Genomic DNA, 27,981 nt, shown 5'->3' with positions numbered 1-27,981 from the left:
ACACAGGTTATGCATTGCTAGTCTGCTAAAAAAAAAAAAAAAAAAAAAAATTAGAGTGAGTCGCGCAAGCTCAGCCAAACCGTGATGGATACATTAGGTATAGTTGTAGATCCAAGTTAAATACTGGCCTATATATTCAAGGTAACCTTTGTGAACGCGAGGTGCTGGTGAGCATGATGTGGAAATCTAAAGCACAGATGTTCCACTGGTGTGCGCTTCAGTGGACGCCGAAAGACAGTGTTGAAGTGAAACAGAGCTACAAAACTCGGAGTGCGCACAAGAGGAAGAAAACAAAACGTTGTATGGACTCCTTTGAAGTGAAACAGATAAAGTGATAATGCCCTGCCTTTCGAGAGAGTGATGACCCCAAATGAACTTCAAATAGCGGTTCCCCTAAGTTTCCCGAATGAAACACATCTAAACCGTGTCTCTCTATACCTGTACCTGGCACACGTGATGACGGGTCCAGGTTAGAACTCTGTCAGGTTTCATGATCTCCTGAATGCTGTCCCACGTGCAATAAATAAGAGAGGTGTCAGATAATAATCATTGAAAGCAGACAAACAGATTGACGCATCTGTCAGCCTGAGCGCTTAACTGTACAAAACGTTACCAATTACACAAACAAAAAAAGGGCGTGCTTGGTAATCTGATGGCCATGGCAACAAAGGCAACGTTTAGTTTGTAACCCTTCTGCACTCTGTGGCTGCAAAACGGGCTTCGACTTACTTTCTACGAGGCCAATTGTTGTCTTGTGTTTCCCAACTTTTGTTTTGCTGTTATTCAGCCCTTTAACCAAATTCACAGTCAGCATTCTCACAATATCTGGGATTGATGATGCAAAGAGGCCAATAGAAGTGAGGGCCCTGCACCGTGGATTGTTATTTGGTGAGTGGATGTTATTGGGGGGAAAGGGGCTCCGCCAATGAACGAGAAGCTCCGGAGCCACGTGACTACCCCCCTCCTCTCCCATTCATCAGGGCTGGACTGTGTTGTCTTTTCAATTCATTTATCTGCAGGAATGATTGCGACTATCAGTCTAGAGCTCACCGCCTGACTGAGGAGGTGAAAGTTGCGCCACAGGAAGATAAACCGCAAAAGACAATATTGCATGTATACACGATTTTGCGTGTGCATCGGATGAGCGGTATAGGGGGATTCCTCGCGTCTTAAAAAGTAAACAGAAATTCGGTGGATTTGAGAGTTTGCTCAGTGTAGAGGTCCAAGAGATACAGAGAGGGGGAGGAAGAATATCTGCGCGTGGTTTTTTGATTTCTGCTCTCAGTCGTCTCAGCGAGTCTAGACTGAAGATGCTCCTGGACGCAGGACCGCAGTATCCCACCATAGGAGTCACTACTTTCGGCTCCTCACGGCATCACTCAACAGGCGAAGTCACAGAGAGAGAAGTAGCGTTGGGGATAAATCCGTTCGCAGATGGGATGGGCGCCTTCAAAATAAACCACAGCTCCCACGATATTGGCTCCGGACAGACGGCGTTTTCTTCCCAGGCGCCCGGCTACGCAGCAGCTGCCTTGGGACACCATCACCACCCGACCCACGTTGGCTCTTACTCCACGGCGGCTTTCAACTCCACCAGGGACTTTCTCTTCAGAAATCGGGGTTTTGGGGATGCCACCGGGGCGCAGCACAGTCTGTTTGCCTCCGGAAGTTTCGCAGGGCCACATGGACACTCAGATGCAGCCGGGCACCTGCTCTTCCCAGGGCTCCACGAGCAAGCAGCAAGCCATGCCTCTTCCAACGTGGTCAACAGCCAGATGCGGCTGGGCTTCTCGGGGGACATGTACGGACGGGCCGACCAGTATGGCCACGTTACGAGCCCCAGGTCTGACCACTATGCGTCAACCCAGCTGCACGGCTATGGCCCCATGAACATGAATATGGCTGCACATCACGGAGCAGGGGCCTTCTTTCGATACATGAGGCAGCCGATCAAACAAGAGCTTATCTGCAAGTGGATCGAACCGGAGCAGCTGACGAATCCCAAAAAGTCGTGCAACAAAACTTTTAGCACGATGCACGAGCTTGTGACCCATCTAACGGTGGAGCATGTGGGAGGACCAGAGCAGACGAACCACATTTGCTTCTGGGAGGACTGCTCCAGAGAAGGAAAACCATTCAAAGCCAAATACAAACTTGTAAATCATATCAGAGTACACACCGGTGAAAAGCCCTTTCCGTGTCCGTTCCCCGGCTGTGGCAAAGTATTTGCTCGATCGGAAAATCTAAAAATACACAAAAGGACTCACACCGGTAAGATCCGCACAGATTGACCGTTTTTTTTTCTTAGTGCCAAAATCAGTGCTGAGAATGCCTCATTCAAAATATGCATGCAATCAGGATTATTATTTATATGGCAGCTGCAGTATCTTCACTGACATTTGACTCAGTGCAGCTGTCGACAGAAAATATTTTATAGGCTTTTCTTTTTGCTTCCCCATTTGCTATTTTATATTACATTTAAAATAATATTTAAATTCAAATTGATATTATTTATGCACATCTAAATAAGCTAATTCAAATGTATTTACAGTGGATAATTATTGCAAGGCAATCCAATCCAAATGACTTAAAAAAATAAAAATCTTTACTCTGGTTACTGTTTTACATTTTCAAATATGCAAAGTCAAAATAAAAAAAAATGTGTAATAATAATGTTAAAGCCCCATCGGTGTCAAACACTATATTGTTATTTTTCTTGCTTCGTTTAGGTGAGAAGCCTTTTAAATGTGAGTTTGAAGGCTGCGACAGGCGGTTTGCAAACAGCAGTGACCGCAAGAAACACATGCACGTCCACACATCGGACAAGCCCTATCTCTGCAAAATGTGCGACAAGTCATACACACATCCCAGCTCCCTCCGAAAACACATGAAGGTAAAACCAGTTTTATTATTATTATTATTGTATTTTTTTTGTATTCCTGCAATGTTTATCTGTGTGCAAGTGCAATTCACAGACTGTTTTTTTTTTTTTTTGCTGCTTTCAATGCGTGACTGGAAACCAGGATACAAAATATTTCTTTATTTGTATGATTTTATTCTAACAGGATGTCCCAGTTTCTCCCCCCCCCCTCCTTTTTTCCCTTCAGTGTAGTAACAGAAACACAAGTTAATTTGTCTTGACACTTTCTTTCTTTAACCGACAAATCAGATTAAGATCTTAATGGGAATAATTATGTTTTGGGTATGCTTTTTTTGTTTCTTTTTTGTGTTTTTTAGAATTCTGCACATGTCCCCCAACAGTCAGATTAGGACTTTTAATTTGTTTTGATGAGGTTCTTATGTTCTGTGTTTGATCAAAAACAAAAACGAAAACAAAAACCCCCACGGTGCACCACGATTCTCAAAACACGTTTCTCATTACTCGCAGGTCCACGAATCCAACAATGCAGGATCGCAGCCATCTCCAGCGGCCAGTTCAGGGTACGAGTCGTCGACACCTCCCACCATAGTATCACCGTCCACAGAGAACCAGAGCAGCAGCTCCATATCACCAGCAGCCTCAGCAGTACACCACACAACCAGCCACAGCACGCTGTCGTCAAATTTCAATGAATGGTACGTGTAAATATTTTTGAAAAAGAAAAAGAAAGCACGGGGAAAAAAAGACTGCAGAAATAAAGAAATAAATAAAACTGCTTGGAATCAAAGACTTTATCAAGTCAGCCAGTGAAACGAGGACTGAAAAAACACACGGGAGGCCCAAACGATCAATAAAAGGCTGCCTTAATGTCAGTGAAAGAGAATGCATGGACATAAAGGAGGCAAGGACAGCCACCTACTTAAACTTTTTCCCCCCTAAATATTTCTTTGAGTCTTTATTTTTACTGAGAGACTGCTCAAAAAAAAAAGGAAGAAGAGAGAGATCTCAAAAAGCATGCTATCTGCAGGTAGAGGCCTGAATTTTTGTACATAAGGATTTCACCAAGTTGAAAAAAAAAATGTAATATTTTATTTTGTAAATAGTTCTATCACAGTTTAAGGGAATTTGTGAAAAATGTGGTCCCTAGATATATGGAAAAATGAGATGGTTTTAAGAATACTGCGATGAATAGACTTCATTGAAAAGAATGTTATAGTTGTGTACCAAATGTGAATTATTCAGTATTACTACAGTCTACACGTCGACTTAACCGACTCTTAGTATTAATGTGCTTTTGTAGCCTATTCAGTGCAACATTTTCGTCCAAGGTCCAGTTTGAGTAGCACAGTATCATTGTTGTTATTTAATGTCATGTCGATAAATCGTGTAGTGAAAGCCTGAAATTCCGTGTCAATCTGTTTATGTAGTGATAATTATAAAATCTCTGTCAATTGCTTTGTCTGAAAGGAAGTATTATGTAAGTAGCTCAATTTTCCATATTTATCCGCATGTAAAGGACCGGTAACATGTTAGAAATGATCGGTATTTATGGAGAAATGCGCTCGTATGTAAAATTTAGTTTACAAAAACAACAAAAAAAAATGTTTGGATACATTTCGTACTATATTAAAGGATTAAAAAAATACAAGAATGCAATGCGTTGGAGGTTATTGGTTTCATTAGTGTTTGAGGTTGATCTCAACATGAGTGCTGTGTTAAACTAATGGGTTCTTTTTATAGGATGCATCACCAAAACAGACCCCCTTTTTTTCCACCACGATAATCCATTTAGTACAGTTCCGATGGAAGAATAATTGCATGGTTAGTTGCACAAATAATTTTAACTCTTTATGTGTGTGCGTATATATATGTGTGTGTGTGTGTGTGGGGGGGGGGTGCTTTTGCAGTAAGAGCGTGTGTGTGCTTGTGTGTGTATATAGATATATATACGTGTGTGAGGCACCAGCTCATTCTGAACGTAAAGGTTTGCCGTGTTTTAAACACGCTGTCACAACTTTTCCTGCCAGTCGATAATAAGTAAATTCACTCCCCAGTCTGCATCTTCTGTTTATCCAAAATTAACATCCAACACTTTGCCCTCCAGTAATGTGCAAATTAAATCGATTAATCACGGCGGTTGTTCCTCGGTGTAAAACCGGATTTTTTCCCCCCTCTTGCCTTACTTAATTGTTCGGGAATCTAATTTTCCAATCTAATTTTTCTTTCCTGCGTTTTGTCGGATTTCATAGATTTAGGGAGAGTTGGTGTATTAGTCTGGCCCCTCATTGTTCCTGGCTGCAGCTTGCTTGACCGCCCCATTAGGCAGAGATCACATCAGCAGCCGCCACTGATCATGGTTAACACTGGCAGTGTGTGCACGGAGCCACGATCTGTCAGTCTGCACCCTCGTAAAGGCTTGTCGCACATGCCCGAAAAGAGCCACACAGCAAATTTAACGTCCCAAAAGAAAATAAATAAATAAATGTACACATAGCAGCAGAGGAAACGCGTGCGTGTGCTCGTGCATGCTCGTCTATAGCGGCAAAAAATAAATAAATAAAACTAAAATAAAAAAAAAACTAAAAACGACTCCCACCATCTTAAATGATTTGTTGAAATGTATTGAAATGTATTCATATTTTCTTTTCACGGACTATTAGATTTGGAGATAAATGAAGGATGGTAATAAAATGACTTTTTCGACTCTATTTAACACTATCTATCTGGTCCCAGTGCAGATGCTGCTCTCGTGCACCGCTATGGGGGTGAAAAAAAAATAAAATAAAGACGCACTCCACGCCCGTGCAGTGAATTCGTTTGCAGCTTTATAGAAAAATGTTCACATGCAACTTGAAATATAAATAGTTTAAAGTGGATGTGTTAAAACTGGCTCCTGTGGTTTTCTGGGCTGGCAGATAGTCCACACGTGCATTTTATTTAAATATAAAGTTGATGCCAAATTGACAAATGTTTGAGATAAAAGCTCAATTCGGCAAAAAAAAAAACAAAACAAAACAAAAAAAAACAGTTTATTTATCATTTGAGGGAAAGTCTTTAAATGTGAAATTATGTTTCGAGTCCAGACTAATAATGATGGAAAATGCTCTTCGTGGAATGGATTTAAACTCAGACTGGATCCATAGTTTTTGCCTCCTAATGGCCACAGACTTGAGTTTATACTTTAGCCACGTTGTTTTTTAATTTCCCTGCAGATGCTTTTAGCAAATAGTGAAACTAAAACCTTTAAGTCTTACAAAAAAAAAAAAAAAAAAAAAGGAAACGAGAAAACAAACGTTAGCTCTTTGCCCTGCCAACACAACTCAATCCAAAAAGCAGGGGACTTTACTACTTAATTCTGACTTCGTGGTTCTGTCGTATTACTTTACACTGAACCTGCACACGGTGTCGAAAATGAGATGCTCGTAAAAGAAGAGTCGACGAGAGGCTGGAGGCGACTTCCATCAGGCTATAGGGCTGATGGTGACTCCAGATCAAATAGGAGCGCGGGGGGAAAAACATCCACTTTAAATGTATCTACGCTCAAGTCTGGAAATGACAAACAGATATCGGGAAAGCGCAGGCGCCAGCATCATGAATATTTATTACCAGCACTTGTGGCCAGTAAACCGAGCCTGACGTTTGTGTTACCAAGGTAGACACGCTGCAGCTTATGTGCGCATCAAAAATCAGACAGATTCAACCTTTCTTACTTTTGTTTTCTGCTTTTTTAAAATGCACGTGCAGTATATGGAAATAGGCTTTCATAAAAAAAAAACCCGAACAAAAAAAAAAAAACACTTTCCCTCCCATTTTGTAAGTTGTGGCTGCTCTTAATGATTTGTTTGGACCTTACTTTTTCCCTTTTTTGTGAGATCCCCCCCCTTTAAAAAAAATAAATAAATCAGACGCTCTGATAAATGCTGCTTATGCAGAAACTTTGCACTGACACGTGGAGTATAGCCCAAGATTAGAAAAAAGCTATAATCCACGCTCCTTGATGGATGAGGTGCCCATGCTTTTGCCAGCCCTCTGATGTGCATGCCCAGCTGCCGTCACTCAATGAGAACTAAATCAATAAGTTAAACATTTGCAGTGGGGTTTAACTATTAGGTGTCCGGCGGAGGCTTACACGTGATATCCCTTTTTAAGTGATAAGGGAGTTGAAAAACTTGGGAGCCTACGCCCCGAGTTTGAAAGTCGTGAAATAACTTGCAAACCCGTTATCCTAGAGTCCTCATCTGGCGGGCTTAAGGGTTCTAATACAAAAAGGTCAAATTCAAGTCAAGGCCACTTTGGTTTATTGGCATGCAGACATTTCAAAACGCCTCCAAGAAACCCTGTCTTATTTGCAGCCATAAAACGACTCCAGTGCCAGAGCCTGGGTAATGGAGCAATCCATCCCACACTGAACATCTAAGTTTGCATAGAAAGACAATCCAGACGCTGATTTACAGAAAAATTACAGCAAGTTATTTTTAATCTTCATGCATATTTAGTGACTGGATGTCATTTATATCGTTTTATTTTCGTGCCCCTTTGAAATTTGACTGTATAATTTATTATTATTTTTTGTTATTGATATTCTCATAGTTATTCCTATTCTTATTCGCTTTAGACACCACTTAACTCTAAGAGAAAGGTGTAAATATTTCATTTCACATAGATTTGTGGCATTATCGTCCCAAAACAAAATTTTAAACGCATTTAAAATTTAAAAAGAAAAAAAAAGTCAACTATCAGAATTTCGCTAAAAGCTGAAATTTGATTGGTTTGGTGGATTTGATTGGGATACTGATTCCCTGTTGGAAACTCTCGCTAAATCCTCGTTTCTTATAAACAGCAGCTCTTACAAGTACTTAAAGTCGAGCTTCCACATGTGTAATCTGCTGGGACCAACGCTGCACTGGAGCAGCTCGCCGTTTTGTCCGTGACAGGCAGAGGAAATCTGTCTTTACAAATGGAATGTCCAGCTGTTGTGAAATAATGCCATTTTCTAGACAAAAAAACCCAAAACAATACAAAAAAAACCCAACACAAATTTGTACCCCCCCCCCCCCCCCCCCCCTTTCCTTTTGTCTAGTTGGTGTTTGTCTGCCTTGTGATAATCCAGACTGTAGCTCGTATAGTTCACAGCTTTTTTATTTAACCACATCGCTGATTGGAACATTAATCTCCGCTTTGCCACCCCGGTCTTCATGCCGGGGTTGGGGAAGGGTTCGTTATAGTGAAACATAGGCTCACCGTGACCCCTATTGCATCAGTTGTGATGTCTGACATGCTATTAAGTTTAGACCATGCAGGAGATTTGTGGAGGCGCTGACACGGTGTTGTCGCGTCCCCTTTGACGTGCTGCTAAATGAGGCCACCCCAATTAGCGCTTTGCGGCAGGGTGAGACTGCAGCACACCTCAGCCTTCAGGAGAAAAAAAAAAACAAATAGTCACCGTCTGATGCCTGTTTTTTCCTATAAAAAGTCAATGCGCTTCATTCGCACATGCGCAGCTCTAACAGTGGGCTGTTTAGTTGGCCATTGTGGATTTTTGGTGGTGCTCAAGGGCACTCTGGTGGTTAGCGGTTAAACAGATCTGCAAATGTACAAACTTCCGGTTCCAAAACGTCTGTTTTTAACCCTTTAACCCCGAGTCCCGGAATCAGTTAAAGGGCAGTTTCACCTTTAATTTGTTCGTCTTATATTTATAGCATCTTTTGCGACTTTTCTCTTAATTCAAAACACAGCCATTTATAAATCCTCTCAAACAAGTTTCCGTTGCTACCATCACTGCATGCTCTTGTTTACATTTGGACCACGTGAGTGCAGCCTATGACATTCATCAACCATAATAAAATAAGCTCGCGTTTTGATTTTATGCGGCTGAAGTCAAACCATGCATATGGTACATCACTGCACTATTCAGTGGAGAGGCATTCTCACTTACAGAGCAGCTTGTCAACATCTGCTTATCTGATGAGTCTGATAATGACTCCTTATTTCACAGTGTGGATTGGCCAGCCAGAGATAATCAGTGACAGGTTTCTCCCGACCCACTGCACATCACAGTGTTTGTGCGAGAATGCATCATAAGCTGGCCTGGAAAGAAAACATGGCTGAAATCATACCACTCCGAGGACTTAATAGTGTCTTGAAACATAAAACTTGATACAAACAGATGTTTGGGTTTCATCCTGCTGCATGCTCTTTTGTATTCCCAAGGCTTTAACAATGAGTCCAAATTAACCTATTAGCTATCATCCCGAGTACATGGCATGTGGTATCCTACTGTTAACTGGTAACAGAATGAATCTCTTTGTTGCCATTTGCACATTTGGAGATTAGGATGGAGTCCCATCGTTTAGGTTCTGAACATAATGTACACAAATTATCTGTCGTATCACAGGTTTGTTGTAGAAATAGGATTTTCTAGCCGTTCAAACAATTTCTTAACATGTTTTTTTTTACCTTTTCCAAAACTCATGTGTGCTTATTGCAAGTGAAAGGTCACAATGTGTGTTTTCAGAGTCTTTACATGGCAAGCAAAGTAACAGAAGCCCGTGCTACAAATGGCAGTCATAATTTATCAAGAACACAAAGATCAAATTCTAAAAATTAAATATCAAGCAGCATTTGTGCTCATTAACACCATCTCGGCGAATCTAGCAATCACCCTACCCTCTGCACAACCACTTAATCTTTGGGTTGCCTGAAATTCATTGTCGTTTTCCTGTTGGGCTTCTGCCTAAACCCTTCAAATATTTTTCAGAGACAAGGGGCAATAAATATAAGTTGTTTTGCTTGCCTGGTGTTTTGAGTGCAGATATTTTAAATAAAAATGGATTTCTTTTTTTTTCCCTCGTGAGTAAATCATTCCAAAGGGGGAAAAAATGTGTGTGCAATGAAACAAACTGGAATCATAATTTCTCTGGTTAGTTGGCTTGTGCATGTAGAAATGCTGGTATTTCCAATGCTATGTTAATATCGACTGTGGGTTTTTTTTCTGCTTCTTCTTCTTCAAACATTTGGTGCTTTGTAATTGTTCTGGCTCACTGTTGTTCAGTTTGATTCTGATAATGGAAGGACATCCATCATTAGAGTCCAGTGCACACTGTGGCTGTATATGTGTTTGCCATGAGAGCGTGTGCATCTGTAGACATTTTGCATTCATTATTATTCAAGCGTTTCTGACATCAAGCCTATTCAGAATGGCATAAAAATGCAGCAGTGTCGTCAAGCCAAAACCCTTATCCCTGCATTAAAATGTTGCCACTCTCAGGAAACGCAGAAAGATAAAAACATATTCTCGCTGACCTTAACAAAGACACGTAAGCCATTCTGGTATTGTCTTGTTGCCACTGTGCAGAAGGTATCAACAGAACAATGCGGTGTAACAGCAGATTAACAGCATCCTGCTGAAAGGTACTGATTGATGCAACACATCAGTCCTATTCCACCCCTCGGCACTGCATTCATTTATAATTATAGTAGCAACACAGAAAGAGAGTGATTAAAAGTAAAATTTGGCAAACAAAAATGTGGTATGTAAGGTATCATCATAACAGTGCGCTTGGCAGGGAATATTTTTCACCAGCTGCCTCAGCAGGACACAGGTGGAAATGAAACTTGACTGGTGATGGGAGCCAAGAAAGACCTGGAAGCTGAATGTGTCTGTCTGTGTGGGAGTGCTTGTATGACTGTGCACACACATACACACACACACACACACACACCAAGTGGTGAACTGAAGAACGCAGGATATTAGCTGTCTAACGCTGTCAGAAGACAGAAAGAGGGCTGCACTGTCTGTGAGAAGGAATCCAGAGAACAGGCAACATGCTACACATTTCTGAGACACATGATCGGACTTGGAAACAAAAAGAGCTCGATTTAATAAAACTATGTGAGCAGTAGCAAGCCTGTTTAAAATTAAATGCAATGTTTTAGTGAAAGAAAAAGATGTTCAGTGAGATGTGCCAAATTCTTTCCCACAATTCTTCCAATAAAGGCCCAAACTGTGTGCAGCATCTGGTGCCCGCAGGTTCTCGCAGTTCAATTTTATGTCTATGACTCTGATGTTCCATCATGTCACAGTTAACCGACTGATGCAACGTGATTTAGGTGTGAATAGTCTAAAATCTGCGATGTACGGTGTCACGCTGCTTGCTGAAGCTGTGGTGACCTCTGCACTATTTTGACAGGGATGTGAAGAAATGGCGAGAATGCACAGTGTTGAATGCATCCAGGGCTTCTGTAATCATTTTAAGTTGGCATGCAGAGCTTAGCATACAAAAAGCCAGCCACTGAAAGGTAATACAATCAACATGTAACTAAAAACACAATGTAATGCGTGAAGAGAAGGTTGACTAAAGGGTTTTTCTGTGAAACATCAAAACAAAGGGCATGAGCTAAAAGCTTGCTTTTATTTTTATGACTCCAGGCATAAAAGGATCCGAAAAACAAACACAGTTCTCTCTTTGTTTGGAGCAGCACAGCTCAGCCACACTTTCCAGCTCGAGTTACGTTATTGTCTTACATAAACATGGTGGCAGGCAAAAAATCCATCTATATCTAATTGAGTGACAGACCGCTTGACAGGTGCAACTGTGATAATTCAATTTATCGGCTAATAATAATTCCTAAATAAAATGTTACACATCATAAGGCACATGTATCCCATTTATTCCAATTCGGTGTTGCTCACTCATGGTTTGATTGATAATGATTGGCCCAAATTTGCGTGGTCCAGGTGTTTGCCGTTTATTATTTTTCCACCCCCTCCAATTAATCACTAATTGGTCTTTCCACCTGCAACGGAAAATATACCACAACTGTGGCCAAAAACCTCACACTGCCACTTTCTGGAGGAAAATGTACTGAAATATTTATTGGTAAACACAAAAGGTTTTAATTTAAGGAGAAAATATAAAAACGGCAATACTTCTCATGACTTTATTTGTGCAGAATTTGCATTTGTTTTTATTTTTGCTCATCATGACATCACGTTTAAAGATTCTGATAATTTGAAAGCAACTAGCGACTGCTTCTGATTTTAATGTTTACAGTGTCAGGATAATTCTGTCTTGGCTGAGGTAAGGTCATTGTGTTACAAATAGAATCATATTTGTATTTTATGTCTGCATATAGAAACTGTTCATTGTCAGAATCGAATTGGTTTTATATATGTTGCATTAATAAAGTTTTCTTTTTTTAAAATCACAAAATGTGTCACAGTGAGAATGCAATGTAGCGTGTTTGCAGTAACCCTGACTTACCTAGATGCTTTCTATCCCACATCAAGGCTACCTGTATTGCTTGAAGACCATGTAGACTTCTGCCTTACACAGGTACGGCAAAAACCACTCCAGCGAAAGGGCAAATAAAATGTTAGCACTCACGAAAGGTCAAGTCCCCTCCGCGAGATCAAGTTCTGAAAAACAGTTAAGCTTTAAACGACTGACAACATCTAAATTTCTACATGAAAGTTCTGGAGCTGAGAGGAAAGCGGCATCACAGCTACATGCAAGCCCACATCAGAGCAAAAATGCTTGTATTGCACAAGTAATGGTGCATTGTGGCTTTGTGGCTTACTGGGAACTTTTCAGCAGTCTTTACAACTCAAAAATGAATGTTCAGCCATTGCATGTACCACAAATGCTCAAGATGGATCCTCCACAGGAATGTGACAGTCCAGATGGCAATATCTTAATGCTTTTTATTACAGCTATTTAATGTTGTATATTGATATAAAAAAGATGGCTTGGGTCCATTGTGAGTGTCTGTTTACTCTCACCAAAGCAAACACCACGGACAGCGTTTACGTGTCATATTCATCACATGACTTGTCTGTAACCACTTCTTCTTCTTCTTTTTTTAATGTATGACAGCCCCCTGCTCTGCATCCACACACAGCTATTAGTTATAAAGCCATGCACAGCAGTGGCTTGTGTCTAATGGAGAAGTGTTGATAAGTCCTTTAAAAAAAGCATCCGGCTGAACTTCTCGCTAAAGGTTGTTTCCAAACTTATGTGATGTAAGTATCCATCTGTCATCACTTCACAGAAAAACTGGAGCCCCGTCATCAAACAGATAAATGGCTGCATGTTGCTACCTAATGGTGAGTGCAGTGATTGTTTGAAAGCAGCCATTTCTGCAAATCATTTTAATATGTATATATATATATATATATATATATATTATTTTAAATCACTCCTTATTTTGTTTGGATCTTCTTCTCTGAAAATAATTGGCTTACACTTAAAACCACAATCTGTAATTGAGTGTCACTGTGGAGACTATTGATGCACCACTGGTGTTGTTTATGTTGTTTTTTAATTTACTTTATTTTTATGTGATTTAACTTTCTTTCAATATAACAAAATTAGGGGCTGGATGAGGTGTTAAGCCGCAGTGAAACTTTCACAATTTTTTGTTGCTACAGGTTTTGTAGCAAGATAAATCATTTGTTGGCTCATGACTAAATATTTAATCCAAACCCTTAAAGATCAGGTTCTATTTCCATGAAAGCATCCAGGTCATAATACCTTGTAATATTGAACTGATTATTAAAAAAAGTATGAAGTACAAGGAGAGTGAATACAAAAAGCACTCAGCCGCCTTCCTTTTTTCCCTCCTCTTTGTGCTTTGCACAGGAAGAGAGATTGAATTGGGATTAGAGTCCATAAAAATACATCTTTAAAATACTGTTAGCTTCAAGTACTGCAAGTTAATTATAACCGAAGAGAATGTGGGGAGGATTAGTGTTTTGATCCCTAGCCCTGTTAAACAAAATGGTGACATACTGTAAGGTTTGAACAGTTTATCCCACTGGGTTACAGGTCGATTCTCTGTGCAAGTACACTGCAGCTTTTGTTCAAGAGCTGAGAACATATCACATATCTGTTTTCTTGAATGGCAAGTGTTAAATTAATATTGCAGAGGATAAAGAAAAAAGGCTAGACTTTTATAATTAAAATTCACCTTTCGTGTAAAACTAAAAGGATGAATTGAGTTTAATGTTTTGACATGCGATAAGTCACACAAAAGGGATATTTAGGATTATTTGCATGTCTGTTTTCCGCGACCTATGACTGATGATCCATCGCTGACTGTAAATAAATTTCAAGTTACATCACTTGGTGGCTTTGCACTGCCTCTGCCACAACCCAACTTAACCATGGCTGCGTGCAGCGTTTGAGTAAATCACTCATTCCTGACACGTTTGCTGATGGTGTTTGACTCTCAAACATCCATTAGAAAACTTTTTTTTTTCTTAAAGCATATGTCTGAGAACATCCAAAATTAAATAATTTGTCGTATTTTCCACTTCTTAAAAGTGTTTTCCCCTTTGTCTGCAATTAAGTTTATTCAAGTTGAGTATTGTTGCATGTGCAGATGGTTTGGGGAAGCATCAATCTCTGTCAGCAGTGTAATAATGCAGACATTCCATACTGGGACACTTCATGAGCAGAGGAGGCTCGTGAGAGGGGGAGTTCCCTAAATCAAATAAAGGCTTGTGTTCTGGCTGAAGTCTGAGAACCAGCACCCCAGTGAGGATGCAGTGGGAATGAAATTATACGCAGCCCCATGGTTACACTTGTCTGCATTTTTATATATTACAGATCTACAAATGTTGTTACGGTTTATCAAATAAATGTGCCTGTAACATGTAATAAAATGTTACTCTGTGAGCCATGAGCAAGTTCTGATCTTGTTTAAGAATCGTAATCATAACGTATATAGATAACAGATGATTTCACTTTTAACACATAGAGCTTGTTGAACTTATACAGACCTCTTATCCTGGTCAAATGTTCCCTGAATATGTCATAAAAATTTTATGCAATACGAACACTGAGGAAAAAAAAGGTGTTTTAAGTTTCACAAATCTTGCAAATCTTAGCCAAGCTGGTCTCACAAGCATTAAGATACATCTCGATTTATTCCATTTAAAGAGCTTTCTGGCATCTATCTCTTACAGCGATCTTTCATCCATCTGAACATCTGAACTCCAAAGCCATAAAATGTTGGCAGCACTTCTGATTTAACTCCCAGTACCTCCCTTGACTTTCTGTCCTGGCTTGATGTTGACATCACATGTAGAAAATTCTTGGGCACACACTGGAATAACACGTGGAAAGTACTGGGGCTGTAGGGATACATGGGATGGAGAATGATAAGACTGGATGCCCTTCATCTTTCTCTCTGAATACAGGGCTAAGTCAATTTTACTCTCAGCGTGAGATTTTCTCCAGCCCAAGTTTTGAGTAAATCCAATCAGCTGTCCACAGGATTGAGATGTAGCATGTCACTGATGACAGAGTTTGCTGTATTGCTAAGATGCAGTCTAGCATTTCCAATAAGACAGTGCCCTATAAGCTCATCCTCAAGTAATAATTATCATTTAATAGGAATTATGCTTTAAGACTTTATGTAAATCAGCTACAGTTTGCTTTCAGTCTACACGGTTTGCTTTCCTAGAATAAAAAACTGGCTCACAGCTGGTTATAAATTTCCATTTTGTATACCATTAATATTCCAGCACAAAAAAATAAATCAAATTATACCAAACCGTTCAGCGAAATATCAGAACACCAGGCCAACAACGCAAACTTAAAGTTGTCTGAGACACATTTAAATTGAATACAGTTACACTTAAAAAAAAAAAAAAAAAGATATTTATGGGTCTTCTTTCATGTTGTGTGGCGACCAGAGAAATAAGCTCCGAGTTCAGCATGGCATTGCTTGAGTGCTTTGGCATAGGAGCATAGCATGAAATCCCTCAGTCTGCCAGGTGCGAGCTCCCAAATTATACTTTCCCCAAATGCGCATCAACAGTTTTGACAGGCGGACTGTACACTGCAATTCTACACTCAACAGTACTACTGTTCCAGGAAGACAGAGCACACATACATCGCATATGCACACAGCCCACCCCACACGCTTTACTCGACTTTATTTTCTTTTTTTTTTGAGCACCTTCCCATCTCCACTCTCCTCTCTCATTTCCTTCTTTTTCTTTCTTTTTTTTTTTGGATTGGCTTGATTCCATGCTCATTAGCATGTCCCATTATCTTTTGGAATATTCAGGGGAATGTTTCCAGTTGCTGCCATTCCAATTATTCTAATATACAACATGGTTCATGACTTTCAAGTTTCTGGAAGTGCTTCAGCTTTTTGTCAAGGTCCTCAGTCACACGTGAGGGCTGTAGATTTTTCAAGGGCATCTGTTCCAAGCTGGCCCAGAAGAGAGACAACACGGCAAAGGGGGAGAGGGGGGGAGACTCGGAGAAAGCTGGAATGATCCACCTAGAATTTGTTGAATCAAATCCTTGCACCTGGATATAATTGTCTTGCTGCTGTGCTGGGAGTTGCTACTGCCACAGTGAGACCAAATTAGTGGCCTGAAAATGGCGACCTGTCAAGGCACGGGGCCTCACCTGGTATCATATTTTACCAAGACAAAACACTTTCCTTGCATTGCTAGTTAATGATTATTTTGTTTATGAGTTTGGATAAACACAACTCTGATTTTTCTTCTTCTTTTTTTTAAGATCCACCCTTAGATGAAGTGCATAAAATCAAGCTGCACAGCATCGAGCAACACAACACAGCGTCACAGCTTCTCAAAGTGCTAAATGAATCATTTACATGTGCACAAAATCAAATGCAAATGGTGCTTTGTAGTATTTAAATCCCCTTTTCTTTGTCTCGATTGAAGTTCTTTTGTTTGTTTTTTTTTTAGGTTTATGTGCCTTTTAGAGAAAAGATATATTGTTCAGCTCAGATTAGCCAACATCTGGTTCGATGGTGAACCAACGCACATGTATCATTTCTCTAGTTCACCATATGGATGCATGATAAACAAAGGATTTACATAAATACGCTATCATTTAAGAAATTAAGATAGTAATAGCATATCAGACTGTTGCAGCCACACTCTAATCACTTCTTGCTCAAGGTCAGGGGATTCATTTCATTTGTATTCGTTCAAATCAATAACTTAGGCACACTATTACATGTGCAAACTCACTTAAGTGCGACTGCCTTGGGTCAGCCTGAAGCCTCGCTGACTGTGTGAAGGGAATAGAATTACATCTTCCTAACTAAATTATGCAGTTTACTGAGATGGCAAGGATAAAGAATTACAACCATGGGGGGTCTGGACAATAACTACTAACACTGATGAATCTCATGGATAACACCAGGCTCAAGCATTCCTCTAAGAATATTAATAGTACATCCTCTATTTATATCCCTGCATAAATTCTAACTGTATATGAAGTTTATGGTATTCATTTTCCACTGTGACAAATTAATATTGTTCGATTACAAAAAAAAGCTTCATGTGCATTTTTTAATTTCATTTTTAATCTTGGCAAGTTTTCGACTAAAGAAAAAAGACATCATTTATTACAGTTTACATTATAATCTGGGGATCTCATCGTTTAAGTCTTGTGCAAATAAAAGATTGCAAAAGGCTTTAAGCTAATTTCGATTCTAGCATACTGTAATTAAAATCAGACTTGAAATTAAAAATGGTTCTGGTATTTAGTTTTATGGATTGGAGCAGAGAAAGCATTTTACATTGTGCTTCTTTGATTCGTCAGTCAAATTGTATTTTGGCTTGGACCTGGCACGGTTTTAAAGCAATGTGGTCGGAGCTTAGTTATGTGCCTAATGGTTGCAGGGTGAAACGATACAAGCAGTGTAGCAGCATCGCGGCTATGCTCTATGAAGGATGTGCTGTTGAGGCTCAAAGACGAACGTTAAAGATAAAAATACAAATCTTAAAATGATGTTTCAACCAGTTTAAAGACATTTTAGTCAGCTCATTGAACTTCAGTGTGTGCCCTCTAGTTAAAAACATTCCCAGAACCATTTACTGTACCATGAAAACAAGACTTTTCTGTAGTGCATGGAAAATACGCATCCAGTTGGCTCATTTACACGCGACAAAAGAGGTTTTTTGAGGAAGTGATTGCTAAATCTGGAGTAATCCATCACAGTTTGTCTGTCCCTGCACCTGCACGGTGAGGCAAATCCTCAGGGCATTGGGGCTATAGACAGTGTGGTTCATAGTCTAATGGTTGGATCAGCTGGCAGGTGTGCCCCAGAAGTTTTTCTGCCACCTGCACGCTGGACAGTCCATAAATGGTATAACTGTTGTATTGCTTAGCTGGACAGAGAGCTGCACCTGAGCCAGAATGGATTAAATACTTAATGGTTTGATGTTCTTCTGCTAGAGAGAGAAAATAGCCTTTCCAAGCCTCACATGGTACTTGATAAAGATGCAATAACATGAGGAAAATAGCTATAGTAAATCAATTTGTCACCCTGCATTTCATTTTTTTTTTTAAGAGTTGACTTCAGTATGGCTGGCAACAAGGAGCTTGATAACATCTGGAACAAATGGATGGCCAAAACAGGAACAGCAGAATGCATAAACGTGTGTTGAGACACAAAGGATTTCACAATAGTCAAAATAGCTTTCAACCAACAGCTTTAAAAAGTAGCATCACTGCTACATCTATAATATTTATATAGCATCGCACACATTAAAATCTTTGTAATAAATGTGTTTGTCACAGAGCAATACAACACGTAAAATGCTGCCATTCTTTCAGATGCTAATTGCATTTACCAATTACTCAAAGATAACTTGAGAAAAGTTAAGGTTAGGAAATGACCCTGATTTCGGTTAAAACAAGACCCTACACAGCTGGTGTATCAAGGCAGTAGTTTGGAGACACCTGTTGTTGTATTTGAACCATTTTTTAAAGAATTACATTTTAAAACAAGTAGTACCCAGAGAGCGCAAACCTCTCCTAAGGCAGTTCACTTTCTTGGCAGACTTTTAAGGAGATAGTTTCCATTATGTATATATTCCCTTAGTTTTGTTACTTTTAAACATACGTTAAGAAGTTTGAGTGCAGTAGAAATAAGTGCAAATTTGGTTATTTCCTCTGTATTTGACATAGTTGTAAAGGAAATTGTTTATTATTTTGTATCCATGTGGATACAATATATGTGTGGAACTCATTTCAATTAATGTAAAGATTCAGTAATAAATATCAAGTGAAAAACACAAGTTAATTTTGTTTTCCAAAAAGAAGAATACATATTCAGAAATATTGTACATGTGTATTTAAACTTTTTTTTAACCTGTTACTGTAATCTACATGATAAAGCCATAACTTGATATTTAGAATCCCCATACATATCCTATATGTCCCTATGTGTTGTCAATAAAAACAAAGCCAGTAAGAAACAGATTTAAGTAGCTCTATGCAACATTACAATCACTTTAACCATCAGATCAATTTATTGACCTTGTAGGAGAGTTCAAAGGTCAAATGTGACCTAATATTTTAAATCCTTATACGATACTTTCTATATGTTAAAAATACACACTATACTCGTAGGAGTTATAGTTTCTAGGTTATAAGACGTTTTTTCTGTTTTCCACCAGTGCATCACTTCGTTGATGTTGAAGACCTTGGTGGATGTATTGGATTGTTAACACCACCCCACTTTACAAACCTAACCTAATTAGTGGAAGTAATTAAGTTACCTGTGTTGGTTATGGGCATAAATAAAATATACACTTGTGCCAACTTTTCATAATAAAATAGAAAGTGAATTTTTGGTTAACAATGTAAAAAGGTCTATTTTTTTTTCTTATGTATTGGTAACCAACCAGGATAAAATTAACTGAGTGAAAAAAGACAAACTTAAAAATGATCCCACACACACTTAAACTCTACTCTCCTGCTTCAAAGTCACTACTAACTCCACATACCTCCAAAGCCAGACACTGACTTACATTTTATTCTGTTCCACACAAAATGTTTAGTATAAACATTGTTTTTTGGTTATTTTTTTATATTGTCCATCACTGAAATTACAGATCATATTCAAACCTTCATTAGAATTAAAGTGGACAGAGTTACTCAAATAACCTTATTGATGCACAATGAATTAATGAAATGAATGCATTACTTCAAAACATAGTTCACTACCGAGCCTCCACACATGTGAATACTAAACATTCAGTATTTACAATAATTACAGTATAATAATTGCAGTAATCACAGTTCATTATAAATGGCATTGTTGTAATTTGTTCTTCATTTTCAACTTAATAGCATCATGGTAAATGTCAGATTCAACAGTCACTGAGGTTTTTATTTTTCTGTATGCAAACATTGTTAATAGTATTAGTCTGATATTAACATGGTTCAGCTCATTAATAAAGGTGGTGTTTCTACACCATCTCACAACTGATTGTTTCTGATGCATATAACTAGAGACCATTCTGGGCCTAGTCTTGTCCCTAAATGATGCATGTGTGCTACTAATTCTGTATGAACTATTTGTCATGTCACAGAAGAGCTGATTTAAGTTAAAAGAGAAACTGGAAAAGACGAAAGACTACCATGTTATTGCCAGCTAGTGTACACAAAAAGATTTGATGTTTATCTCCCTGGCGATATCAGACACAGCTACCCCCAGTTCAGTTTTTTTTTGTAATCTTAAAGACAGTTTTTGCTTTCCACACAGAGCTTCCAAGCCAGCCGAATCTCCCAAGTGTACTCTTTGCGTGGGCCCGTCTGCAGCGGTTTAATTTCTACTTCTTGAGATTTAAACTGTGGCAGCAACACATACTATAACAGCTCCCCGGAGAGAACCAGTGATAGCACTCCAGTGCATGAGGTGATATTATGTTTAATGTGTCGGTTTATCCCTTGAGGGGTTCCCAACATCTGGTGTGCTTTTAATTCCTTGAATGCTCCCACTTCCATGTTTTTCACTTCTCCCGAGTATCACTGGATATAGATATTGCATATCTAAGACTGAATGGGTCAGGTTTTTTTCCATTCATATTTTGTAGTTGTCAGTGTGGCGGTCATTAAAAATTAGTCAGCATCCCTCTCCTGCATCATTTCCCAGTTCCTGCCCTCATATTATTCATTTTCAGCCCATTTCTTTTCTTTTTTGGCAGGTTATTCTTTCTAAGTTTCAGCAGTACCTGAAATTGCAGGTACCTAAAGCAGCTCTCTAAAGACCTCCGCAGCTATCCTTCAGTTAGCCGTCCCATATTAGAGGGCAGCTCTTTGCACTAACAGACCCTGCCGGAAACTGGGTTTGATTTGTTGATGTGAGTGCGCTGAGGGCAGAGTGGGGGCCAAGCATTAATGGGATCGAGACAATAGGCCATCACTAATCAGAGACCTCAAGGTTGCCATGAGGTTAATTGTAATGCAGGTGGCACTAGGGGAGGGGGCGAATAAGAAATGTTGACTCCTTTACTGCCTTGGCGGCCATTGTGTTGTAACATTAAGCCCTGGGGCTAAGATTTGGCTTTCTCCCTCACTCTTTCCCCTGTGCCCTCTTTACCTTTTAATTTCTTATTATCCACTGATTCCCATTCAACCTCCGTGGTTTAAAGAAAACCTTTCGCCACGTGTCAAAGGAAATGTTAATATTGAGTCTGTCCTTGCTGTTGTGATGCGTGGCAAACTATTGTGAGGCTCCACTGGTGATTCAACAGTGCATTTCGCATTCACTGGAAGCACCCCTGTTGCATCATTATTTGTTTAAACTGACAGAAACAGTAGACTTCGCTTGCTTTTGTGTCGGTGAAAGACCATATCAAAACAAGAGCTTAGCCATGAATACACAATGGGAGTAGTATGTGTTTTAGGTTTTGCTGTTTCTTTTGACCATTTCTTCAGAGGATGAACTGAGGAGCTGCATTTACCATGCTCATGTTTTCAGAGTGTTTGAAAGAAATAGCACTGAAACAGCGACTTTATACATTGCTCTCATAACGCTGTATATGTAGGGGAGCGGGGTTTTTTGAATTATGAATTGAGCCATAACAAATTAATCTCACTTTTTTTATAATAAATAAATAAATAATGAGAATATTTCTTAATATGTAAGACAACTCTTTAATATATATAAATATGTGTAAAAGTAATGCTGTTTTAGCAAATGTATGTATTTGCTTCTGGCAAGATGGCAAGTCATATTTGCGCGGAAGGCATCATGTGAGCAGCACATTTGAAGATGCTCTTTTGTTAAGGCACAGATGACCTGTGGAAAGTCACCTGTGGTTTGGAAGTTTTCAGGGTAAAACACACAATTTCCTTCATAAAAAAACACAGGAAATTTAGTTAAAGTATAGAAAGAGAAATTGTATAGATAGTGTAAGACTGAACAAACAAAAAGGGTCCGGAAATCTTCCCTGTTGATGAGAATTATGATGCTACTTTCAAGTATGTCTAGTAAATATGAAGCTAGCACAAATGCTAATGAGCAGAGAAATGCAGCTAGCAAGAACAGATACTTCATATAATCTGTTTCTTAGTAAAAAAAAAAAAAAAAAGAAAGAAAGAAAAAAAAGAAAAGAAAATTGGTGGATTTTGTTACAGTGGACAGATTTAAAGCAGAAACAAGACTTGTTTCCAGTCTCTGTGCTAATAGAAGGTAATCAAGATTTGAGTGTACTAGCTACTTTAAGGCTAGGTAAAGAGTCTTCAGTAAACCTGAGTTATAACACATACCAGCTCACTTAATTATCTTTTAAACAAGAACTTTAACCAAAATGAATTTAATTGCCAAACTAACCACATGGGATTCAGGATGCTAACCTTGAGCTTTGGTGTTATAGGTCCAGTATCTGTAACATCCAGCCTAATCACTTCTATGCATCATTCCTGGGGAACAAAATCATTAAGACTGACCATAATCCAGGCAGCAATTACTGGCTTAAGAAATTATAAGTAAAAGCACATAAAATTCAAAGGATGTGCTGGGGCATCTACGGGAAATTTCTTTTCTTCTTCTTTGAGGATATGATTATGATAAAACACTGAGAATCTTTATTAATATGTAATTGGTTAATTAACTTAAAGATCAATATTTACTCATTTTAATCTGAGACTCAGCGTATAGATCAGATTTGTTTCAGCTTTAATTAATCATACTAATTCATCAGTTTCATCCAAGCTGATTTTCCCCTTTGATATAATGCCCTTTTTCTGTTTCTACATTGGTGATCTCGCAACTTTAAATCTGGCCCTGATAGGTCACACATTATACTTCCTATATACGGCCATTCAGTTGTAGTGATGAGCCGAGAAACAGCGACATGTTGATTTGTGTGGTAATAAGCTCTTGTCGACTCTTCACCTTTGTGTCTGAGAGAGAAGGGGTGAACTGGAATAAAGGGAGGGAGATAGATTGCCCCGAAAGGCAAACATCTCAGTGTCTGCCAACCTGCAAATGGCTCTTGTGTTTATTCAGCTGAGGTTTGGACAGTTGCCAGAGCATCACTGTAAGAGACTCCTTCTTCCACAGTATATTTGAGGGGAATACATTGAAGTGTGCATTTGATACATGACAAATGAGAGTGCATTGAATAGTGGCATAGCGGGATAAGGTACAGCTGCTATGGTGCAGAATAAGCAGAGGGATGTGGGTGTAATGATTCTGCCAAGGTCTCTTTCTTTGTTGTATTTACTGATATTTCACAAGAATGTGCCACAAAAATACAATGCAGGAGACTTGAAAAACTACTATATATTTAATGTATAATATATCAGCCCATAGCTGGAACAACTGAACTTTAACTGTATAACCGTTCAACAGAAATTTGATTGACCAAATGCTAGATCACTACACAGTCAAAAATGCTAATTAGCCTCAAAGCAGCAGCCTCTAGTTTAAAAAGCTTTTACATCTCGCATGCAAAAATATGCATTCCGCATTTCAGCTTTATTTTAATCCAAGAGTTTCAAACTTGCTCCATCCAAATAGCATTAACCTGGTGATTATACAGTACACTGGCTTTAAATATTGCAAATATTTTACACCTTTCATCTTTCACCCACTTCATGTGACCAAGACCTTGGTCTGACAAAAGCAGATAAAGTGGCATTATTTCAACTATGGGCTGATATTTACCACATTCATCCGGATATGTGACATTGAGAGGGACAAGCAGAACCAGCAGGGCGATTAAGGCCCTATTATCACCTGTGCCTCCAAGACATCCGTGACTTCGCCGCATATCCGCATGGGCAGGAAATCTGTCGAGGTGCCGACTAGCAGTGACTTTGAAATCAACCTCTTATGATGAGTTGCAATGTAAAGCACTTTGAAAAGCAAGATGGTGCTTACCTGAGCAGATCATCTGTTGTCACTACACGTCTTTGGGGGTTGGTTGATCACCTCAGTCAAAGTGTTTAGCAAGTGTATGCATCAAGCGGAACATTCTTTCATCTTACTTAAGGAGTGAAGCATTTACACCTCCAGCTAAGCTCTGAACTGACACCTCTGTCCTGATCGGTTGGCCTTAACTAAGACATGATCAGCAGCTCTCACATTCAATCAGACTGGAACCTCATGTCAGTGTCAGAGCAGGTTTTTAATCCAAACCTTTATACCACAACTTCACATCTGATGTTCTTTTCAGACTAGAATCAAGAAACTGGTGAAGGAAATTAATCTGGGTAATGAAACCGTGTGCTGGATTTCTTAATGGCAAGTTACCTTCTAGAAATATATCATTTAAAACAACCATTACTATGTCTGTTTATTTTATCGGGGAATAACTATGTCTTAGTTACACGGAATAAAATTGTAAAAAGAAAAATAAGACATAGCAATCATGAACTTGCTTGTACTACGTTTCAAAAATGTAATGGCTTTTTAGTAATTGTATCTTTGTGTTGTGTTTGATGGAATTTATGGAATTTACAGGGATATGTAAGTAATATCTTCAGGGATCACTTGCAATGTCAGTGGATATGAAGACAGATAAGGTATGTGACTGCCTGATATTTCTATAATTTTTCACTGTCTGGAGAATCTGGTAAGGAAACCCAAATTATTCATAATAATTGTCTATTATAGCCCAGGCATTGGCATTATGGCCCGTGGGCCACATTTGGCCCTTTGGTGGTCCCTGACTGACTTGTGTGAGGTCAGTGGGAAATTAAGATTCAGTAAGTATAGATGATGTACTTTGTCTAATTTCAGCCACCAAACGCTCTCTGATAAGGTCTCCATCAGAGAATCACTTGCTGTTTTTTATAATTTTGTGCAAATCACTGTACAGCTTTGTTGCTTTTATTTAAATGTGACTGCTATTCCTTTTTTAATTTGTGTATTTACATGTGTGCAAATTAATTCAGCTTCACTGTAAAAACATCTTTTGCTAGATGTCAGTTCACATTAGAAAAAAAAGATACAGAATGATGTAGAGTTCGTAAGAAGACAAATTTTCAAGTATTTATTTACTGAAGTCAGAGGTAAAGCTGTGCACTTAGTTTGTGGTTTAAGGATTACAATTTGAATCGCTATTACGAGACTAAATACACCGAAAAATACAAGAACTTGACTCATATTTCTTAGATTTATATTGTACATATTATTTCTTAAGACTAGTTACATGATTTTTTGGCACAGTCTCAGTCTTATTTTCCTTTAACTTCATTTTTTAAAGTTTCTTTATCTTAAATACATTACGTACTAGCTCCCATTATAAGGGCCTCTCTATGATCCTTTGTTACTTTCACTATTAAAAATGTTAATTTTATTGTTGATTATACTATTGTTGATTATCTATCTATCTACGAACCATTGCTAGCTAAGCAGTCAAGACCAGCTTTGTGGACTCTACATGCTAATATGCCCTGAAACCCCCCAAAAGTGTTTGAATGTGCCCGTCTACAGCAGAACCGTAACAAGACGAATCGAGGATGTTGAAATGTGGAGTTTCACTTTTCACTTTTTCTCTTGTGGTGTCCGTGAAACAGCCCAGTTACTCGGTGCTGTACAGGGGATAATGACTTTGAGTTTGGTGGCTCATACGACAGCGAGTGAAGTGTTGTCCCTTTTCTTGAGTGCATGCTTGGATAGGCTGGAGTGAAACAGGACAAAGTGGGAATATTGATTAAATAGTGAGAAATGTTGACGTTTTTACAATGTCCATTTCATTTTCATTGTTACAATTAATATATTACAACAATTACAGTTGTAATAGATGTTACAATTAAAATATTTTCATATTTTAACTCTTCATAAAGAGATCAAATTAATGCTGAGCAGATTTGAGTTGGCTCTCCTCAGCAGTCTCAGTTACTCATGGGGCCCTTGGGAAAATGAATTGCCTGCCCTGATCTCGCCTGTGTAACACCATCATGGTCTTATCTCTCATCTTAGATATGGCACCTGTTGGGAGGTGTGGACTCTCTTAAGTGGGAGTGTGGAATCTTTTACGCTCAGCGATAGAAAATGTGTCTAAATTCCCAGGCTGACGATCAGCTTCTGGCGCCTCTGCTACGCTGGGATTCAGCATCTTTGACTAAACGGGACATTACAGGCTATGAACTGGCTGTCTTGTATCTACTGGAGCATAAGTACAAGGATGCCTCCGTTAGGAGATGCTTCCATTTTAGGTATACAGTCTCACTACAATATGTGATCAACTGTCCCCTAACAGCATTGATTATAGAGTGTTAAATACAAGCAAGGAAATGTAGGTGGATAATTATGTGCTTAGTGGATAAATGAAGTTGTAAAAGCCACCTGGCACGTTTCACATTGAAATTGAGTAACATGGATGTTTTTGCTACTATTTGCCTGAAAATAAGGGAAGTATTTTTCTATTGTTTATACTGAGGCACCAGGGAAAAAACATCCACACACATATATACTGAATGTGTGTGTGTGTGTATTAAGCTTTATTCTTTTTTCATTATATGCACTTACATTGGCCTGAATTAAACTACATAAATGGCACTGTGAGGGGTAGAAAAAACAGAAACTTCACACTCACTGCTCACTCTCCACAACGGACCTACTGGGACGGTTTAATGCCACAACTTGATTTGTATTTTTACATTTGCTTTACATATGATTATGTTGTTACATGTTTTCAGTTCACAATCACAATCAGGCTGCATTACAGGGTTAGATGTAATCCCAAAGTAATACAAATAGAGCTCACGGTTAATGATATTCATGAGGTGCAGCGTGCCCCAGCGCTCTGACTATAGCTTCTACCTATTGTTAAGCCCTCATATCTTCCCTTGAGGTATAGGCTAGTGGCAACATTTAAGGAACTGGAGTAATCTAGACTCATGCGTAGCATGCCAACTCCATCATCCATAAAAGTATTCTAGGTTTTAAGTGTCTAAGGAACAAAATTTAACTCTTTAATTCACGATTATTGGGCATGTTTGACGTTTTTCACACGGCTACAAACTTAGACTTATGAGATGTGAAAAGTGCCCTAGTTTTCTTTTGAAACATCAAAGCATCTTAGGCTGTTGTTATCCTTCGTGTCATTGTAAGGAGCTTTTCCAAAGGACATGAAACCTTGTAGCCTCCACCTATTTCGCCGACTGCCATTTGACATTAGACAATAACCTCCTTAAATACGAGGCTTAGCTCCGACTGCATTATGCAAAAAAGGCTTGTGTAATTAGTCGTGCACTATAAATCAAGTAGTGTGAATTTATTTCGCCATGCCCTAATTGAAAGTGCTCTCTATTTTTTTCTCAGTGCTGTAGTTGGACACAGAGCTCCATCGGATGGTGATAGATGTGGAATCCAGCACAAACAGTTTGAACCAGTCAGACCATGATTGATCAGTACCCTCTGGGATGTCAGGTGGATCTTTCTCCTTCAACCAGAAGATAAAAGCCTTAACGACTCTCTAGTCTTGTTGTACCTCCCAATTGTGTGTTTGTGTGTGTGTCTCCCTGTGTGTCAGTGTTTTATTATTTCGCTGTGTTTGACCTTGAAGGGTCTGTGTGCATTTGGGCTGTGATGTCTCAATGATTTCTCTTTTAAGTCCCAAAATGCGCCTTTTATGCGCTTTTGATGCTGCTATACACACTACATAAATGCCCCATGAAGGAGGCCATTTGTATGAAAATTTAGTTGATTTATGACTGGATTCTATAGCATTTTCTATAATCACCCTGCACATTTTTGCAGGGGCTTAGTAGTGGCCGTAGTGATGCCACAGTACAGTGCTGTAGCCCAACTTCAAAGACCGTTTTGTTCACACGCACCCTCACAAAAACACAGGG

The 27,981-nt window shown here is 39.0% G+C and overlaps 1 protein-coding gene across 1 annotated transcript; it reads left to right on the top strand.

Annotated features, from left to right (window-relative positions):
* The first annotated feature begins 34 nt into the window (after positions 1 to 34).
* On the top strand, positions 35 to 27,981 carry zic1 (zic family member 1 (odd-paired homolog, Drosophila)). The gene is made up of 4 exons (XM_085172447.1): positions 35 to 2,271; positions 2,730 to 2,893; positions 3,389 to 3,576; positions 27,449 to 27,981. Exons 1-4 carry the CDS (start codon positions 1,311 to 1,313, stop codon positions 27,528 to 27,530), a joined length of 1,395 nt encoding a protein of 464 aa, XP_085028573.1. The 5' UTR covers positions 35 to 1,310; the 3' UTR covers positions 27,531 to 27,981.

This window comes from Neolamprologus multifasciatus, chromosome 9, assembly GCF_963576455.1.
Source record: "Neolamprologus multifasciatus chromosome 9, fNeoMul1.2, whole genome shotgun sequence".
Taxonomy (NCBI): Eukaryota; Metazoa; Chordata; class Actinopteri; order Cichliformes; family Cichlidae; genus Neolamprologus; species Neolamprologus multifasciatus.
The sequence above is the reverse complement of the archived record's forward strand: the minus strand, read 5'-3'. Positions and strand labels throughout refer to the sequence as shown.